The 20,680-nt window shown below is 43.5% G+C and overlaps 1 protein-coding gene and 1 long non-coding RNA gene across 2 annotated transcripts; one reads left to right on the top strand and one right to left on the bottom strand.

Moving 5' to 3' along the window:
- The first annotated feature begins 3,808 nt into the window (after positions 1–3,808).
- On the top strand, positions 3,809–11,735 carry LOC139050410 (uncharacterized). The gene is made up of 3 exons (XR_011508863.1): positions 3,809–3,880; positions 6,282–6,394; positions 11,683–11,735. It is a non-coding gene; the product is annotated as an uncharacterized lncRNA (long non-coding RNA).
- Positions 11,736–15,463: 3,728 nt separating this feature from the next.
- LOC135908043 (uncharacterized) lies at positions 15,464–15,853 on the bottom strand. The gene has a single exon (XM_065439803.1). It carries the CDS (start codon positions 15,851–15,853, stop codon positions 15,464–15,466), a length of 390 nt encoding a protein of 129 aa, XP_065295875.1.
- Between the last annotated feature and the right edge of the window lie 4,827 nt (positions 15,854–20,680).

Raw genomic sequence — 20,680 nt, 5'->3', positions numbered from 1 at the left:
AGTACACATCCGTAGAACGGCGCACAAGCCGGAACAAAGCGCACACCACTCGACGCCAAATCCGTCGTCGATTACGCCGCTGAGAAACGAACACTTTCTAACATTCACAAACCAAACGACGATGTGCTGCGAACTTCAAACAGATTTTACGGCCCTGTCCGTTTGATAGGGCTGCTCCACAGGCTGTCCTCACTGTTGAAAGCAATGTCAGCAAAGTTGTTGAAAAAGGCCGCCTAAAACACGCAAAAACATGGAAATAATACGCCTCTACTACCCACGCTACTCATGCGATCACAGTTACCGGAACCACAGACGGCGAAGTAAAAAAACGACGTCATTTCCGTTCATTTCGGACCGAAGAAGTTTCTCAGTTGCGCGAGTCTTCCTTTCGAGCAGGGCGCGACTTGTTCCGGGGACTGTGAGGACGCTGCGGTCGAGCTCTGCACCAAGAGAGCGGCGCTGCTCTGCTGACATGTGCACGTTACTTGCGGGTGTTTGCGCTTCTTGTGCTGTAGCCGATTTTATTTTCTCATTGCGTGTGCCTTGTAACTGTCCTCGGGCACGTGGCTGGCGGTCGAGGTCTTTTGCGTCCGGTCCAAGTTTTGCGCTCATGGAGACGCCAGTACCGGCGACGTGTGGGTCACCAAGCGTTAACATTGCGTGTGCACTTTGGTTTGTAGGCCCACCTTTTTTTCCATCTCACTTTCTTCGGACGTGCACCCTCAGGTATGGTGTCTGTAGAATATTATACTTCACCTTAAACAACAACAGAAAGAAATAACGGCTGCTTTATTCAGCGAGCACCATGTAAATGCCGAGTGCCGCGACTAACAACCATAACTGAGCCAGGCTATAGCAGACGACGCTCGGATGCTTGGCGCGGAGGTCGATGACAGTGCTGCGGTGGCGGGAACGGCAGCGGGCTGCATGGTGCGCATAGGCGAGGAATTGGGGTACTTAAAGACGACTATAGGCGTTGTTGCGGCGGGCGGCCGATGTGATGCTGATCGTTTGATCATATTTACGCGGTGCTTAGAGAACATGTGCTCCTTTTTTGTGTGAATTAACGATCACTAAGCCCTGGGGCCTGTGCAACGCTATTAGCTCGCTGTATGTTTCTTGCGGTGCGCCGTTGTTGATTATCGTAGTGCGGTCAATTCGCGCTTCTTTGTCTCGCCGCTCCCGCATCGGGCCACAGTGCACGGAAGAATGTGTTGATAGTTGTGCTATCGTGTGCTGTAGTTCACCGCAATTCAACACTACGCTGGACGGACTGTTGGTGCAGTCGATGCGGCGTGAACGGACACGAAGGAGCGCTCGCCTCGGAAGGTAAGTTCGGCGCCTGGCGCATTCTTATGGTTCATGTAGTGTACAGTGCTCACGGAATGAAACGCGACAGCGAGTATTTGGTAGAACCCAGCATATGTGCAGAGAACTCGAGAGTACCATGTCATGTCGCTATGAATCTGGTCACTAAAGGTGACTCTGACTCCGCTCTAAGTGTACACACCAAAGTTACGTCGATGTGACACGAACTGCAGCCGGTACAAACGAAAGTCTGGGCATTAGTTAGCCCTAAATTGACGCGTTTCATTCCGTGAGCTCTGTACCTTGTCATGCGCAGCAGAAGATTAGTACAGCTACAAGAACAATAACAGTGATTTCCTAATGTTCGTTCGATATCGGAGCGCACATTTAGCAAAAAGTTTCACGAAAATTACCCCGAGGTTATTGTTGCTAAGGGCTTCATCTATTGTGTATTTTATTTTTGTTATGAAGTATGCTAGCGCCGGGTCATTGCTTGGTCTGACCGGGCAAAAAATTCAAGCAGGAAATGTCACTGTTTCTGTACGTAATTTCTCAGCTAGAAATCGTATAGACAATTCTAGAAGTACGTTGATGTGTTGCGCGAATGTTTTCACAGCTAACGTTAACGCGCGACGGCATCCAAATGATCCGACTCGTGAGAAGATTTTAGCTTGTATGCAAACTTTGATGCTTATAGATTGTCGCCAAGGCAACCTGTATTTCTTGTGTTTAGTGTTCTGTTTGTTTTCGTGCCTTTGACACGTTGAATAACCGCCTGTGATGTAAGAATGAAATATTTAATTTCCCTAAGCGGGTGCAGCTTCATGTAGCTGGCTATACGAGAGCTTTCCCCAATTTGACGCGATGTTGTCAAATCACAAGTTTGCAGTTTCAGCAGTGATTACAATAAACTGAACATTTATTGTTTAGGGATGTCACAATTTCCTGAGACGGAGGCATCTCTGTACCACATAGGCTGCGGCACTATGCAGCTTGAACAGCACGACAAAGCATCTGACCTGCCTGCTTTGACAAGGTACGTACTAAACGGTCACAGCCATTTATGTGTTCTAGGGTCTGTTCGTGTATTTGGTACCTGTCAACTTTTCTGAGTCTCTCATGCAATTTATAAATTCTTGCTATTCTACAATTTTACTAATGTTCCATTAAGTAATAAGAATGAAGTTTTATTACTGAAGATGTTCTAAAGCTGCTGAGAAATGGGGTGGCATAGGATTGCGAAAATGCACGTAAAAAATAGTCCTGGTGCTTTGCTTTCTTAATTGCTAGCAATGAAAAATCCCTAATAAAATTAGCAAAGGGACACTTGCTTTAGGTAAGTTTATTAAGATACGTTCCAGAAGCAGGCTAAGTTTGCAGCAACAAAAGCACTGAGAAAAACTCACTGATCTAAAAACATGTTAGTTTCTGCTTTTCCAAGTGTGCTGCTTGTGTACAGTGTGTCAAAGTAAATAATGGTTAATAATGTATGCATAGAAAAGTGTGGATGCTGAGAGAAAGCTTTAGGAAAGTGCGTGCTGTCTTTCCAACAAAGGATTTCTGTCTAGAACTTTTGTAAAATATGAAGTGCACAGGCTGGCAAACAATGTTCAACACTTTTGCTTTAGATTTTAATGTAGCCAGTTCATTATGTGTCCATAGTATAGCTTAGCGTCAAGCTTGAAGCTGATCTCTGATGTCACATCAGTTGCAGGATGCAATAACGTGGTATCACAAACTGCTTGTTACGCATGTCAGTCAACCTGGTGCAGTTGTCACAGGTGAGAGTATAACTGAAAGCTGCGCATTCTTTGCCCTTCTGCACATGATGTGGGATAGAGTTTGAACTATGCTATAGTGGCACCATCTCCCTCACCTTCTCTTTCTCATTATTCTGTCAACTTGCAATAATATTCACAACTTCTAGAGGCTTGATTATGGTGTTGTCTGCTGAACATGGCCGATGTGAATTTCAGTAGTTTGGGGTACCCTCAAAGCTATGCTGTACTTTTCATGCATTTTAAAATGGTCAATTTGACATATGTGATTGGCTGTGGCATTCTGAGAGAAACAAGGCCTCTTGCGAATAATGCATATATGCATTATTAGCATTTTCTAATACTCTTTCAAGAAGCAGCCTATAGGCTGCTCCCCGAAGAAGTGACCACCTTTGCTTACGCTACGTGGCAGTCTGGTCCAGTTTACTTAACCTGTCTGCCATCTATGCACGAAAAGGAGGAGAGAAGCGAAAAAAGGGACCTTCGATTTATGTTTTTGCACAGATGGCTCATACAATGCACTTTTCTTATCTCGCATGCTTTGTTAACTCAAAGCTTTCTATGGGCGAATATCAGGATTTCATTCCTATTTATACCTAATAAGAATTACTTAGTTCACAGTGTCACTTTTTATATTATACTTTTGTGAGACTAAGCTCACTTGTTTTAATGCAAGTGTGGCTGGGCCTGCAGAAAGAGTAAGCAGACTACTGTGTTGCTGGTCAGTGCTGATCTCCACGTCCGAGCTGGTCCCACAACATCCAGGCACCACTGTGCTTTGCTTCATTGACAAGGTAATATGATATAGACACCTTGCACCTCAGTGTCAGTTTTGAGAAATATGCTAAGACACAAGGGTTGGCCTTGGTGATAAATACACTCGTGTTCTTTTTTTAAGCGTTCTTCTTGCAGTGTTCCTCATGTACATGTTTTCAGAGGATGCTTAAATGCAAACTGCCATGGAACTTGTTTATGCCTTAAAGTAGCACTCTTTCACCAAGAAAAAAGCCTTATTTAATGCACAATTCATAAGAAAGGTGAGGTGACAGGACATAACAGTCTAACAGCCATCCAATTTTACTGCTTGCAGAGCAATATAAAGTGAGAGGTGAAAGGGCAAGAACAGATAAATTGACAATGTATGTTGCTCACACAACTGCGAAAAGGAGCATGGCTACTATGACACTTGTTTTACAATGATAAATAAGCAGTCTTGCTATCTGATAATCCACTGGAGGGCGAGCCAACTCGCATATTCTCTGTCACACATATAAGGAAAGGCTCACAAATCTTGCCAGCCCTATGCTCGTAACACATTGCCACAGTTGCATAGTTTTCAAACAAAATAATGCAAGTGAGCTTTGCACTACCAAGTGACCACCAAATGACCTGACCACTCAGTTAACATGGTTGCAGATCCAGTCATTTATACATTGGCCTGTTTTGTTGACGTGGTGTCTACTGCACGACAGTGGTATTTATTATCCATCAACACCCCTGTGCTCGACGTACTCTTTCTTGCATGCTTTTTTTTCACAGGTAGTGGAAGATTACTTGATTCCAGAACAATTTGGTTTGTTCTGCACATGATAGTGAACTTTCCAGTCTTATATTAAACATGGAATTGGGTAGGAAGATGTGGTATTTTTTTATAGTGCCCTGGTGCATTCAGATTGTGCAGAGGCTTCAAGCTTGTATTGACAAAAATTGGGATGAAGCCATAAGAGGAGAATTGTAAAAGTTTAACGAAACCCTCCTGATAGATATGCTGAGTTGTGCTGCTGTGGACACTTATTGGTTATCCCTGCTGGGTAACGCTGTTAAAGTTATGGATGCTTTGACACTGTAAGGCCGACAAGATGGCTAGCATTACGGAACACATTAATACAACTGTAGGGATGCATGTCGTGCTATGGTATCATAATTGGCCCACAAAGTGACTACCTTTGCTTACACTGTGTGGCAATCTTATCCAGTTTACTTAACCTGACTGCCATCTATGCATGAGGAGGAGAAGGGACTAAAAAATGAAGGGACCTTTGATCAATGTTCTAGTACAGATGGCCCATACATTGCATTTTTCTTATCTTGCAGGCTTTGTTACTTAAAGCTTTCTACAGGCGAATATCAGCATTTCATACCTAATAAGTATTGCTTTGTTCACATTGTCACTTTCTATATTTACCGTATTTACTCTCATAATGATCGCACTCACGTAATGATCGCAGCCCTGAATTTTGTCGTCCAAATTCGATTTTTTTTTATTTCCTGTGTAATGATTGCATCCCTACCTTGCTGCAGCGATATGTCATGTGCCAAGTCTAGCTATTAATGATCGCGCTTACCATCTGTCGAATGCTACGCGAACAACTCTTCAAGATAAACCAAGCGGTCTGCACGCACCAAACATTTTTAAGCAGATGCTCGTTTTCATTCCTTTCATTACTTTCCGCACTTCCATGACAAAAAAGCTACAACCAAAATTGCCTTTATTATGTGTAGGCTTTGTAATGGTTGTGGTCAACAACAACAAAAAAGATGCCTTTCGATTCTTCTCATCTGCACTCGTGGGCACGCAACAACTCACGAGCGGCAACAATAGCAGCCACGTTTACACTGATACGTTAGAAGTGTACACTATCCATACGCCGACACTTGTAACACAGCTAAGATATTTGCCCACCCTTAGCAGAAACGTGCTGTATTAGGATAGTAGTGAAGACAAATGCCGCAGTTTCCGCAGCATGCCCGCCGTGTCTTTCTATGTCACTGGCAGCTAAGCGTGCCCATCTGTTTCTGCCCCCTCATAGCGGACATGGCGACGTTATTGCCACAAACTTACCGATATTAACGATATTATTCATAACTGATATGGAAGAAACTTTCAATGCAAGTAATGTACTCGAGAGAAAAAAAAATCGTGTTCGGCGCATTTGGTGTGTTCAGCTTGCTACGCTGGCCGCCACTTTTGTTTCGGTGTCCCGCACTACATACAGTGGCAGCCACCTACGTATTTGTTGACCTGTTGCCATCCCGCAGCAAACGCGGGATGAAAAAAATTCTTTTTGCGGGAAATTTAACCGGCATAATGATCACACACCTAAATTTGTGACCATTTTTTTTACAAGAAAATCTGATCATTATGCGAGTAAATACAGTACTCTTGTGGCACCAAGCTCACTTGTTTTATTGCAGGTGTGGCTGGGCCTGCAGAAAAGCTGTAAGGAGACTGCAGTGTTGCTGATCAGTGCTGATCTCCACGTCCGAGCTGGTCCCACAACATCCAGGCACCACTGTGCTTTCACAAGGTAATATGTTGTGGACACCTTGCACCTCAGTACCAATTTTGAGTTTGACTTGATAAATATTTAAGAAGACACAAGGGTTGGCCTTGGTGATAAATACACTCGTGTTCTTTTTTTAAAGTGCTCTTTCTGCAGTGTTCCTCATGTACATGTTTTCAGAGGATGGTTACACTCCTTAAATGCAAACTCCCATGGAGCTTGTTTAGGCCTCAAACTAGGACTCTTTCACCAAGAAAAAATCCTCATTTAACGCACAATTCATAAGGAAGGTAAGGAGGTGACAGCCAGTGTCTAACTATCCAGTTTGACTGCTTGCCCAGCAATATCAAGCGAGAAGCGAAAGGGCAATGCTAACAGATAAATCGGCAATGCATGTTGCTTGCACAACTGCGAATGCGACACATGGCATGGCTACTATGAATGCTGATATGACGATGAAAATATTGTAGTTTTTACGTTAGCCGGTAAGCTTATTAATATTTTGCACCAGCAAACAACCAGTTTGGTAGCGGTAGTTGTTGCACTGCTTCAGGAGTAAGATATTCTTTTTAATGAAAATTGAGTAGTGCTGCGGTTAGCGAAGCTATTTCTGCCTGTACAATAAATTAGGCATTTTTAAAGAGGCAGCATATAACAATTGTGTTGCTGTGCCACATAATTAGTAAAGTGAGGGTGAGTACTTTAATTAAGCAAAAGAGGAAGATTAACCTTGTCGTACAAACAGATCCTTGTCTCAGCTGTCGTCACTGTGATGCAACGGCTCCCAGAAAACTGGGGGGGGGGCTAAAATTAGCCTTAAAAAGCTGACGCAATAATACAAAAAGCCATTGTAGAAAGTGTGGTTGCACCTTTGTTTGACCAGTGCAGTATCGGGAGCAGGGCCAGACAGCAGCTGAAATGTTATGTAATAGAAGCTGTTCATATTGAGTGCTCTAACATGCTAACAAAAACTGTCATTTAGTTTCTATAGTGGTATTAAAGGTGCATTAATCTTTCCTATAAACCATTCTGCACTGACATCTATGCAGTGTTTTCCATCTGCATATTCTGCAGTGCGGTAGCAAAAAGCTGTGAAATCTGTGTATTCACTTGCATGAGCTGGTTATGCTTCATGAATACTTTGTTTAGCGCAAAATGACACTCACAAGACGACAGGACAAGGCGCTACTCTCAACTGACGTCATTTTATTGCGTCACTCCTTTATAGACCGCTCAAACCAGAGGAACATGTGCAGTGAGCACCATGCGGTGGAGCCACCAACAACATCCGATACAAAGAGCGCACTCATGTGACAGAATCCAAAAAAACAAATTCAGTGCTTTACAAGGTTAAGGAAGGCACACTAATGCACTGCGACTCCAGTGACGTAATGAAAAATGCTCCCGATAACTCTCGGGCGGTGGTGTCACGGCTCTTTTTCAAGATCGTGGTATCACGAAACATGGGTTTGCATTTGCATGTTTTACAATGCTGAGCCAAATGGGAACCTGTGCCTGTTGGTACGGATCGCTCATGTTCTCTAAGGCGCTCGTTAACACAGCGGCCTGACTGCCCTACATACACTTTGCCACATGACAAGGGAATCTTATATAAGCGACACCGACGCTACATTCTACAAACTTCACATGGTTCTTTTCACAATCATGTTTTTTACTTATTTTAGAAATACGGCTGCACGACATTGACAGTTTCTGAGGAGCGGAAAACACTACCGGAATTTGGTATTTAGTGGCGACATTCTTTAGATTGTGAGCCACTCTGTGGCAATACGGCACAACTTCAGGCCTCTTCTTTTGTGTGATGCAGTTACTTTTGTGCCGCTTCCCTTTCAGTTTCTGAAGCAATACCTCCGAGACTGACGTCACCACCACAATTGGGTAACCAGCAGCCTGCAGCCTATTTAACTGTGCAGTAAAACTCATGTTCGCAGAGTGATGACAAGATTGCATTAAGGAAGATTCTAAACACATCAAAGCAATGGCGCGTTTCACAGTCTCTGAGTGCACAGACGCGTAAGGTAAAAGTTCCTTACGTGCGCGTGGCGAGTACATCCGACAGGCGTGGCCTGTTTGTAAGGATAGCTGCAAATCTAAAAACTGGAGTTTACCGTCCCTAGATAGCTCATGTGTGAAAGTTAAACCTTTGCCATTGTCATTGAAAAGTGTTAAAATATCAGCTACCGTCACGGAGCATTCGTTGTTAGTCTGTTTTATCACAACAAGAAAATCGTCAACATATCTAAAAATTTGAACCGAGTCATTGTTTAAGGCACTCTTAAGAGCGCGGTCGACAAAAGATAAAAAAATATTACAAAGAGCAAGCGCCACACATGAACCAATACACACACCATTTTTCTGGATAAAAAGGTTATTTTCGAACAGGATAAAAGTTGCACTTAAATAAAATTCAAGAAGGGAGATGAAACTTTCCGAAGATAACCCGGTGGCATTGCAAAAATCTACCTCGCCACTTTCTTCGATGCACGTCATCACACTGCGAAATAGCTCATCATGCGGTATAGAATAGTAAAGATCTTCGACGTCAACAGAAAAAATGTCGGCTACTGAATGGTTGTCTTCCAGAAAGGAAACAACATCGAAAGAATCCTTTATGCCATAAGGATCGTCAATAGTTAAATGCTTAAACTGTTTTTGCAAAAAGCGGCTAACCAAAACCTGCCAACAGTTGTTTTCACTGACTATTGTACGGAAAGGCACATCCGGTTTGTGCGTTTTTGCAGTGAAAAAACCTCTAAAGCAAGTACCTTACATTGTTTTACATCTTTTACAATCTTGGTGAGGCCTATGACACAGACACACAAATATCAGGGCCCACTGATATTTGTCTCCTGATCCTGCTGTTCTGGTCAGTCACATAGCTTTTGCTGTGTGCCGTGCAAGGATGCTTACGTTCTGCATGAAGAATGGACATGTTCCTCAAGATGTGGCGAGTCTCTTCGGGAACGTCAAGCCTTCCGTCGGTCACGTGCGGCGAATGTGTCGGATTCTTCGTTCTGAAATTTGGCGGCAGGTACGCCTTCTGTACGACTGGTTGAGAGCTGTGTGCTACTCGCGCTATGCACCTTTGTGGCCGAGAAGAAGTTTCGTTTCTACAGACGTCTATCAACTCGGACTACAGAATTCTGGTGGACACAGCTGCTGCTACTCCTCTGGTCCAGACTACCGTGCAGAAAGGAAAAAACGCAACCGGTCACCGCTGGTTTCCAGGTACTCGGTGACGTCAGGCTTCCTGACGAAGTTGCTGCATTGCTAAAGAATGGGCCAAAGTACAGCACGGAACCAAGAATTTCTGCACATGAGCTACTGGCTTTCAACAGGCGCATTGCAAGGAAAGCAGAACTAGAGGACCAGGAGCGGTGCCTCCCCGATAGGGTGGACTGCCTTCGTAGGACCGCCACTGGGAGCGCGCCACCTTCGACAGCTGTGATCAAAAGGACAGTATCTTTCTTTAGAGACAATGTAATATTTTTTTATCTTCTGTCGACCGCGCTCTTAAGAGTGCCTTAAACAATGACTCGGTTCAAATTTTTAGCTATGTTGACAATTTTCTTGTTGTGATAAAACAGACTAACAACGAATGCTCCGTGACGGTAGCTGATATTTTAACACTTTTCAATGACAATGGCAAAGGTTTAACTTTCACACATGAGCTATCAAGGGACGGTAAACTCCAGTTTTTAGATTTGCAGCTATCCTTACAAACAGGCCATGCCTGTCGGATGTACTCGCCACGCGCACGTAAGGAACTTTTACCTTACGCGTCTGCGCACTCAAAGACTGTGAAACGCGCCATTGCTTTGATGTGTTTAGAATCTTCCTTAATGCAATCTTGTCATCACTCTGCGAACATGAGTTTCATTGCACAGTTAAATAGGGCTGCAGACTGCTGGTTACCCAAGTGTGGTGGTGACGTCAGTCTCGGAAGTATTGCTTCAGAAACTGAAAGGGAAGCGGCACAAAAGTAACTGCATCACACAAAAGAAGAGGCCTGAAGCTGTGCCGTATTGCCACAGAGTGGCTCACAATCTAAAGAATGTTGCCACTAAATACCAAATTCCGGTAGTGTTTTCCGCTCCTCAGAAACTGTCAATGTTGTGCAGCCGTATTTCTAAAATAAGTAAAAAACATGATTGTGAAAAGAACCATGTGAAGTTTGTAGAATGCAGCGTCGGTGTCGCTTATATAAGATTCCCTTGTCATGTGGCAAAGTGTATGTAGGGCAGCCAGGCCGCTGTGTTAACGTATGGGAACCTGTGCCTTGGTATGGACATGATCCATACCAAGGCACAGGTTCCCATTTGGCTCAGCATTGTAAAACGTCCAAATGCAAACCCATGTTTCGTGATAGCACGATCTTGAAAAAGAGCCGTGACACCACCGCCCGAGAGTTATCGGAAGCATTTTTCATTAAGTCATTGGAGTCGCAGTGCATTAGTGTGCCTTCCTTAACTTTGTACAGTGCTGAATTTGGTTTTTTGGATTCTGTCGCATGAGTGCGCTCTTTGGATCGAATTTTGTTGGTGGCTCCACCGCATGGTGCTCACTGCACTTGTTCCTCTGGTTTGAGCGGTCTATAAAGGAGTGACACAATAAAATGATGTCAGTTGAGAGTAGCGCCTTGTCCTGTCGTCTTTCTTGTGTGTGTCGTTTTGCGCTAAACAAAGTATTCATGGATTCGCACCAACTAGCCCGCCAACGCATTGTGCTGGTTATACTTGTTCATTTAATGTAAAATACTTGTGGAAAAGTATTAGACTATTTCAGTGCTCTTGTATTGCAATTCTGCAGCCATTTCTATTGTTTGTGAAACACGAACATTTAACAGAGACGAGAACAAGACAATGCGAGGACGAGCACTTGCTTTCAACTGCTGTGGTTAATCTTGAAATATCAATTTACGTAGGTAGAAAACTCATAAGCCTCCTTGTTCTCTTTTTCCTGTTTCTCTGTGAGATGTTCACGCTTTACACACAATATCATGCAAGAACCAGTCAAATCAGTTATGCAGTGGAGCTACCTATTGTGCATGTCAGCACTTGCTTTCAACTGCTGTGGTTAATCTTGAAATATCAATTTACGTAGGTAGAAAACTCATAAACCTCCGTGTTCTCTTTTTCCTGTTTCTCTGTGAGATAATCACGCTTTACACACAATATCATGCAAGAACCAGCCAAATCAGTTATGCAGTGGAGCTACCTATTGTGCATGTCAGTTCCAATGGCGTGTTGTAATCTAACAGGGCCGGCTGCTTTGTTTGCATTTTTGTGCAGATGCATACGAGCACTGTTTCAAAAACGCCGAGCACTGTGGATACGGAGGCAAGTAGGCTGAAAGACCTGAACAAGCACCTGGCCACCATGCTTCGGAATACAAAATAAAGATGGTTTGTGTTAATTGTGAACCCTAAAAAGTGTCCTCTTTGTCTCTGAGCTGGCACATCGGCCGACTCACGTGATCGAAATTTATCGCTGCAATGTTGGCAGAAGGTGTTACTGTGTGGAACTTCACCAAAAATATTGCATGAACAAAAGAACTCATTCAACACAAATGCGAGCACTTGTAGAATGCAGCTAAACAAGAATGGTGTCATTTTGCATAACTGAGTGAGAACATTTTCATGTAGCATACACAAACGAGAACAATATCGTTTCGCATCGCCGTGCGAGAACTATCTCGTCAAGCATAGCTATGCGAGAATAATCTCGTTTAATATACCCACACGAGAACGATCTCGTTCAGTGACGATGTCCACTCGTACACATGTGATGTACGACGTCGTTGAGTCTACGGAGCAATAATAGCGTACAGAAGTTCTCGTGAAATTCTCATACATATTTTTTCAATAGGGACAAACCATATCCGAAAGGGGGTGACAGCTGTTGTGACACAGTTGTGGTGCAAACATGTTTTTTTTGTATTGTTGCTATTGTTGCTATTCTACCAGCCTGTCAGCCGGGCAATATCTTTGGCTAGCTTGTTCTGGGTCCGAAGTAAACAATATGCATGTTTTGCGCTTGTTTCAAGAGTACTTCATTGTTTTGGGAAACAGTAAAATCTGCAAGGTTGTTTAATGGAGCAATGGAGCAGTGAAAGTTTAAAGCTATGGTCTGCAGTATGTGGCCATGGCAGCTCTACCTAAATATGGGAGATGTAATCTCCGAATGTCATAATGTGCACGTGACATCCACGCAAACCATCAATTGACTTGGGTCCTTTCTATCTGAAGCTTTTTATGCTATAAGGCTACGAATGAACATAATATACCAACATGGCTGAGTCTGAACCATTTCTTTTGACAAGAGAACTTGTAGTGACAGTTGTGAATACGAAATGATTGTTTATCTGAAAAAGAATAGTGATGATGATAGTAAATAATTGGACAGCCCTAATTGATTGGTGTTTCTTTCTTTTCAGGCAAAGCCGAAAGCCTCTGCAAGCAGCCAGTGATTCCAAGTCTCAACCAATCCTTCCTCTAGTCAACCAATTTCTAGAGTCTATGCGGAGAGGACTTGCGCAAAAGTGGACATGGGACACTAAAAAGGCGACAAGGACAGACGTAAACTTCCAACCGGTGTTCATTACAAAAAGGTATGTATATGTACTCTTGCACACTTGATCATAATCTGTTACAATCGTGCAAGTCAAGATGGCCATCACAAATAAACGAGCGCACCAATGCCTAAGGCGGCTTCCTGCATACAGACCCCAGATATTCAAATTCTTTAACAGTCAGTGCTATAGGGATGGCTTGCTAACGCAGTTGCATTCTGCAATAGCTGCTGCCTCAATGATGAGTCTAGTGTTTTCTTTCACACTGCTTGCTATTATTTCTGTTTTTTCAAACAGTCGATGATATTTGCATTGGGAGCAATGGATTCCAAGGAAACCTTCTTTCAATTTTTGTACTTTCCGATTATGTTCCTGTAGTCTCAAGTTTAGGGAACTTCCCATTTGTCCCACGTAACGCTGCCCGCAGGAAAGAGATATGCCATACACTATTCCTCTTGAGCATTTGATGAAACCGTTTCTTTGCACAGTGTTGCATGATTTTGATTGTCTGCTGACAGGGCTGGTTTTGGCACATAACTTAGCTTGCGGGGCGCGGAAGAAATGACCAAGATTGCAGTCCTTTGGCCTATTTTCTTTAGTTACAACTATGTGATACTGTTCGCAGGAATCAAGCAGTCATCCCATACATTCACGCTATCTTGCACAAACTAAAGAAAATAGGCGAAAGGGCGAGAGTTTCGGTCGTTTTTCGCGCACCCAACAAGTTATCTCAGTTATGTGCCAAAACCAGCCCTGTCAGCAGACAATCAATTTCATGCAACATTGCTCACAGAAAATGTTTCGTCGAAATTCTCAGGGGGAGTAGTGAATAGCACACCTCTTTTCTGTGGGCAGCGTTACGTGGGACAAACGGGAAGGTGCCTAAATATGAGACTACAGGAACATAATACAAAAGTACAAAAGGGAGAGAGGGTTTCCTTGGAATCCATAACTCCCAATGCAAATGTCATACACTTTGAAAAAAAACAGAAATAATAGCAAGCAAAGCACAAGAAAGCACTAGGCCCATCATTGAGGGGGCAGATAACGCATAAGGCAACTGCATTTGCAAATTATCCCTAGCGTTGACATTAAAGAATTTGCATGCCTGGAGTCTGTATGTGGGAGGCCGCCTTAGGCCGTGGAGCGGCCTTAGTGCACTCTTGTAACTCATTATGATCAAGTGCACAAGAGTATATATACATGCCTTTTCATAATAAACACCAATTGGAAGTTCGCACCTGTTCTTGTCACCTTTTTAGTGTCCCGCGTTCACTCTTGCGCTGGTCACTTCAGCATGGAATACCAACTAGCCCGGTCTCACACCCTGCTTTTTTCAGTAAAGCAGAATAAACACAGGTTTTTTCAGATTCAAGTGGCTTGTTGTTTCTCGAACACCAATCTGTATGTATGCTGTGTACATGTTGGGTGTAGAACCCAAGCGCAACATGACAACACTGACACGAAGAATAAGCGGTGTAGAAATCAATGACACTAGGAGGAAACATGCAAACACAGCACGTTCTGTGTGGTGTATTTCCTGTGTGATATGATTTCTGCCCCATTTCCAGCTATATCTTAAATGATGTTGCAAGTTATCCACGTTGTAATGTACGACTTGGGTGGTTCATTGCCCAAAATAACTTATTCCAATGAACGAAACAATTTGGCTCGAGAACACGAGCATTCAATTCCCCGTTTCTTCATTACCAAAGTACGGTCATGTACTATAATCACAAGTACGGGGCTCAATTTACAGCATTTCCGTTTTACGGAACTCACCGTTTTTTTTTATTTGCAAAATACGGTCAATTCTGTGATCACAACTACGGAGCTCACCATTTTCCATTTAACGGAAATAATTTTTATGGCCTGTCCGTTCTACGAAAACGCCGTTTTCCATTTAACGGAAACATTTGTACGGCCTGTCCGTTCTACGGAAACACCATTTTCCATTTAACGGAAATAATTTTTACGGCCTGTCCGTTCTACGGAAACACCGTTTTTCATTTAACGGAAAAGTGTCCGGCAACGTTTTACCTGCAACTTTGACCGTAAACTGAAGAATTTTTTTTTTACAGTGTAGTGCTTGTTTGTAATGCGTCTGATTAGGCGGGTAGCCGCTGTGACCTTGTCTTCTATCTTGCGGATAGCTTCTATGTTTGACCAGTTGGCTGCTATATGCATGCCGAGGATGCGTATCTTCGGGACTCGGGGAATACAGGAGCCATCTTGCGTATATTGGTTTATTTCGTCACGTTGGCGCGATTCGCCTGCAGTGTTGGGGCCGGTGACGCGGGCGATAGAGGAACAGCTCCGATTTCAGTGGAGATAGTCGGAGACCTGTGTCTTGGAGGTAGATTTCGACAGCATAGACCGCTGTTTGTAAGGTGCATTCTATCTTACCGCCACTGCCTTTTTCGGCCCACAGGGTAATGTCTTCTGCAGACAAGACGTGATGGAGCCCGTCAATCTCGTCGAACTAGGCCGGGGGATCCAGCATCACGACGTTGAAAAGGAGCGGGGATATGACCGACCCTTGAGGAGTGCCTGTGCCTCCAGTGCATGTTCGTCTGATGTCATGCTGTCGACCACGAGGGTGACTGTGCGGCGTGACAGGAAGTCTCCGATGTAGTTGTAGTTTCTCTCGTCCATGTTGAGCTTGTTTATGCGGCTCACGATCGCTGCATGTGCGACATTGTCAAATGCCTTTTCCAGATCTGGGCCGAGGATGGCCTGGTTGCCGCTAGTTGGGTCGTTGGTAATCTGGTAGTAGAGCTCGAGCATGAAGTTTTCAGTGGAGAGGTGTGACCCGAAGCCCACCATAGTGGGTGGGTACGCTCCAGTGTCCCCGAGGTGGCGCTTGATACGGCAAAGGGACGCGTGCTCCATCACCTTGCCAACGCAGGATGTGAGGGAAGTGGGCCGCAAGTGATCGAGGCTGGACGGCTTGCCTTCCTTTGGTATCAGGACTGCCTTAGAGCGTTTCCATGCCTCTGGGATGCGACATGCTCGCCAGTATTTGCTGAAGTATGCGGTCAGAGCGGTGATCGAGGCATCATCGAGGTTTCGTAGAGTGTTGTGCGTAACCTTGTCGGGACCAGGTGCTGATTAGCCATTAAGGTCGTGGACAACAGACAATGGATAGACCCATCGATATCATTCGCGAAATTTCCGATATCTGTAGGTGCGTCCTACGACGAGCGATGCCACTTAACATTAGTTAACCAGCGAAATACGGTCACCGGATGCAGACAGAGAAGTATTCATGTCAATATAATTATGGTTGTTGGTGTATAAAAGAAACCTGAAAAAGAGGGTTCAGATAAAATCAGCGAAAGGAACTGAAACACCAGTAGCATTCCCAAATCAGCATCTAGAACAACTAAAGTTCACGTAATTCGTAGCTTGTTTCTTGCCGCCTCATGTCTGTGTCTAATCTTGTTCCATCGAGTATCTCATTTATTTTTCTACGTTCTTTTGAAACATCAACACTGCACCGCGAGGCCTTCACATTGAGCAGCATTGAGCGTATTGCTAGAAAATAATTCACTCTTTAACGGCCGTGTTGCATTGCAACTGGTTCAAATCTGTCAAGCATAAATATATATATATATATATATATATATATATATATATATATATATATATATATATACCGATTCAAATGCGTTTGACGTAGTGCAGAGGATAGATATCAGCCGGTAGTTAGTAACTGCACGTCTAGCACCCGATTTGTGCACGGCAAATATCCATGGTACCTTCCATGTCCTAGAACACCTACTAGACTTTATGGACCTGTTGAAGATGCTTGTGGGCACAGGACACAACAATGCTTCCTTACATCTTATTTCTTTCAGACGCCACATTATCTATCTGATAGAAAATTAGCTTTCATCACATTTCTAGCATCTTCAGAATCATAGAAAGTGTACAGCTGCAGACAACATTAGGAATAGTCATTTGTTTATTGAGTTTTGTCATGTGTACGGAATGTGGACGCCATGCCATATATATATATATATATATATATATATATATATATATATATATATATATATATATATATATATATACATAACAGTTTACTCTTTTCTGGGTTTTCACTGAGAAATAGACATAATGTGTACTGCGAGGCAAGCAATAATTGCTGTGGTATTTTATTTTATTGCACAACACTGAATGCGTTCGCGAGCAGGTATTAAATTTCGGAAGTAATTAGAATCACCGTGCATATAATCAAGCACGTATCATTTTATTGCAGTTTCTTAATTCATGCTTTTTATAAATTGTCACACAATAACAATATTGTACAGAAACTACTGCACCGAAATATTGTAGTAGTACATACTTAAAAATGCGATTTGATACTACAATAGTAATCAAGTAATCAATGTTCATTATATCTAGAGAGCCTTCGTACTGGTGCACTTAAAAAGCAATATGCGAGCCAAAATGTACAGAGAACACAAGTGTGGTAGCCAAAACAATGCGACATAGAGAAACAAATAGGGAAAAAGAAACGAGAAATTGTAATAGGGAGCTAATGATACAACATGATTACCTACATATATACAAAACACAGGAAATGAACTCTGAAATATATCACTACAGGCACAATTCTTATCACTTTTTTTTCTTGGAGTAGCGCCATTCTTTAATTCACAGTCTTTAAGACAGTCTTTAATTGCACAAGTGCAGGCCGAGAATGTGCAATGCTGCCTGGTATACTGCTGAAGCACGAACAATGAAGCATGTGCCCAGTCAAAAATTCCATCAAGCTACCGGCTTACATGTCTGATGGCTATACGTAATTTCGGACCTTGAAGGTCTACCGGTCTGATGGTCTACCGGTCTGATGGTCTACCAGTCTGATGGTCTACCAGTCTGATGGTCTACCAGTCTGATGGTCTACCAGTCTGATGGGCTACCAGTCTATTGGTCTTTACCATTCTACCGGTCTACCAATCTATCGGTCCCTATTAGTTTGTCCATTAATGGCACAAATGCATGATTGCATCAATTTTAAGACATATTGGCACAGCTAGTCCTACGCAGGCTGAAGGAATAACATTCTTGTGCGTCTCAACCACCCAGGCAGCACACCAGCATTGGTCCAACCATGGCCCAATGCTGGCAGAAATTGGTACCAATGTTTGACCAATGTTGGCATATTGGCAAAGTGCAACCCAATCCAATGCTGGCCCAGCGTTAAAGCCAAGATTGGACCAATGTTATGCCAATGCAGCAGCCATCGTGCTGCCAGCGTAGTACCAGTGTTGAGCCATATCGTTGCCATTCTTAATGCCAGCTTTGAGCCAATGCCCTTTGCATGACGAATATTCTAGATATGCTGGCTTTAGAGCACGCACATATTCTTACCGCAAACATTTTGCCAGCGGCATTTTTTGTAGCAATTGTCCCCTTTCCGTCTTCCTCAATAGTAGCAAGGAAAGCTCGACAAAAAGATGTCAAGAAGCAGAAGTCATATATGATTGCAAATAATAATAAAAGAATACTGAAATTGACGTTTATGACAGTTTATTTGCGAATAAATTTTCACAAACAGGCATTTTTCGTGGACCTAGATGGGTGACGCTCGGTTATCTTCAAACAGTTTATTTACAGGCACTGCCCTCAGGATAGGAATTGGGCAAGGTGCCGAGGACGGTGGGCTGGCCAGGGGTTTCAGGGCAGGGAGCTGACGTCGGTAGGCAGGTTTGTCAGTGCTTAGATGACAGCGGGCTTATCAGGCCCCCGAGGATCACGATAACGCGGTGTTTTCGTTGATATTGCTACAATATCCCATAGCGACTTCACCATTACTTGGAAGCAATGTTTGCACTGTAAAATGAAAAGAAACATTGTCAGAGATGTTGATATGACAAATGTATGTGGGAGAGTTTTCATTTGAAAAATCGCCATACTGCCACAATATTATAAGTCTGAGCAGAGAGTTCGAAGGGGTGAATCAAGAAACTTTCTTGCAAGAGATTTGTCAGGTAACACTTCTTGATATTTCGACATATATGGCATACCTTGTACAAGGTCTAACGTAATATTTAGAACAGACATAAAATGCGCAGGATCCGTCCGCTTTGTTTACAGCTCACACCTAGTCAGCGTAACACTTTAAAATTAAAAATTGCAGCAAAACCTGCTGCAGCACAAAAAGCCTAGTTTCAGACTGTGTAGACACAATGCGGCCTTCGTGCGAAATTTTTAATGTGGAAACCGAGAAGTTCCGTCAAGAAACACTAGTAAAAGAAGCATTTATTATACGAAAAGAAAGAAATACTGTCAGCTGGAAATGATGCTTGACCTATACCAGTGAGAAGAAGCGCGGTTCCTCGGTATCACTAGCAGGATCAGGCCGCACGCGTGGTTTGATAAAATCATAGTCCTGGAATTTGGGTGAAATTCACAGAGATTTACACGTGGTTCTACTCCAGGCACTATTCAAAGACTGCAAATAAAAAGAGCTATTTAATTACAGGCACTCTACATTAGCCAGGCCTGTTTCAGTAATATATATACCGCGTGATATTGCTTGGGCGATATAGCTTGGGTGATATTGCTTCTGATAAAACTTATAACATGCGCAAAACAAATGCACTCACCATTGTATGATCCATGCTTCTTTGTATCCGAGTTCATCCCACATCGAAGATGGTGGCCACGAGCGCCGACTTTTTTTCTAATTGTTGTTTCGCCTATATTAATTCTAACACTCACAAAAATTCGTGGCCATATTGCTGCGTATTTCAATATGTAGGCGTCTCAGTAGGAATGACGAGCGCAAGCGAGCATTTTTCACGAGAGGAGTGCGCTGGCAAGAACGGACGGCAAGCACTCAGGCGGTGTTGCACCCAGTCGGCGTGCTAGCGACGCATAGAAGGAAAGAGCGAAAGGAAAGGGTGAACGAAGAATGCGGCGTAAACGCCACTTTCCCCCGCTGAACCTAGCCCGACCGGGTTTTGGAGTGGCAGCGATGGAGGGCGACAAGGAGGACAATAGTGACCCCGCGGCATTCCCCCATCCTTCCGAGAGCACCCAATTCGACACAGCAGCTTATGGCTGTCTGAACGCTTGACTGATAGCATTGACCAGGCTCACCTGGGTGCGTGGGGGAGAGGCAATGGGGGGCTGAAGGACGGAAAGCTAGGCCGAAAAAAAAATCCGGAATGCGCCGTGCCTACTAAAGGCAATGCAAGAGGTTGTTGACACGCAAATGCCAAAACGTGCAATTAATTTTTTTTCTGTCAGGGGCATTCATACAAGGAGCTTACTACACATGCACGAACAAACAAATATATTAGAATAGGAGCATGATGTCGCCGCAACATGCCATGCATGCTAAACAAACAAACAATAGTTTCACTAATGCATATGCGCTCATTCTCGATGCAATATGAAACGGTTCCATCAGCTCTGAGGCACTGTAATTCTCGATTCTCCTCAGAATCTTGACCCACTAAAGCCGCGGAGCGTACATGCAAAAAATACAATGCGCAGGCAAATTCGCAATACCGTTGCTTCTTATGTTAAGCTCAAGTTCTTATTCACGATCAATAAAGCAGCGGCTAAATTTATGCGACTTCCCCTGCTTGCTACCTGGTACACTGGCTTTTCTCTTTAAGGGACACATTTCGGTAAAGGAGAAGTGCAATAATGGCGGTGTACCATTCATGGAGTTGACATGGGAGAACATATTTTTGG

This window comes from Dermacentor albipictus, chromosome 10 (genome assembly GCF_038994185.2).
Source record: "Dermacentor albipictus isolate Rhodes 1998 colony chromosome 10, USDA_Dalb.pri_finalv2, whole genome shotgun sequence".
NCBI lineage: Eukaryota > Metazoa > Arthropoda > Arachnida > Ixodida > Ixodidae > Dermacentor > Dermacentor albipictus.
The sequence above is the reverse complement of the archived record's forward strand: the minus strand, read 5'-3'. Positions and strand labels throughout refer to the sequence as shown.

Excerpts from the sequence above, each read along its gene's own strand:
- LOC135908043 (XM_065439803.1), bottom strand. The coding sequence starts at position 15,853 with ATGGAGCACGCGTCCCTTTGCCGTATCAAGCGCCACCTCGGGGACACT.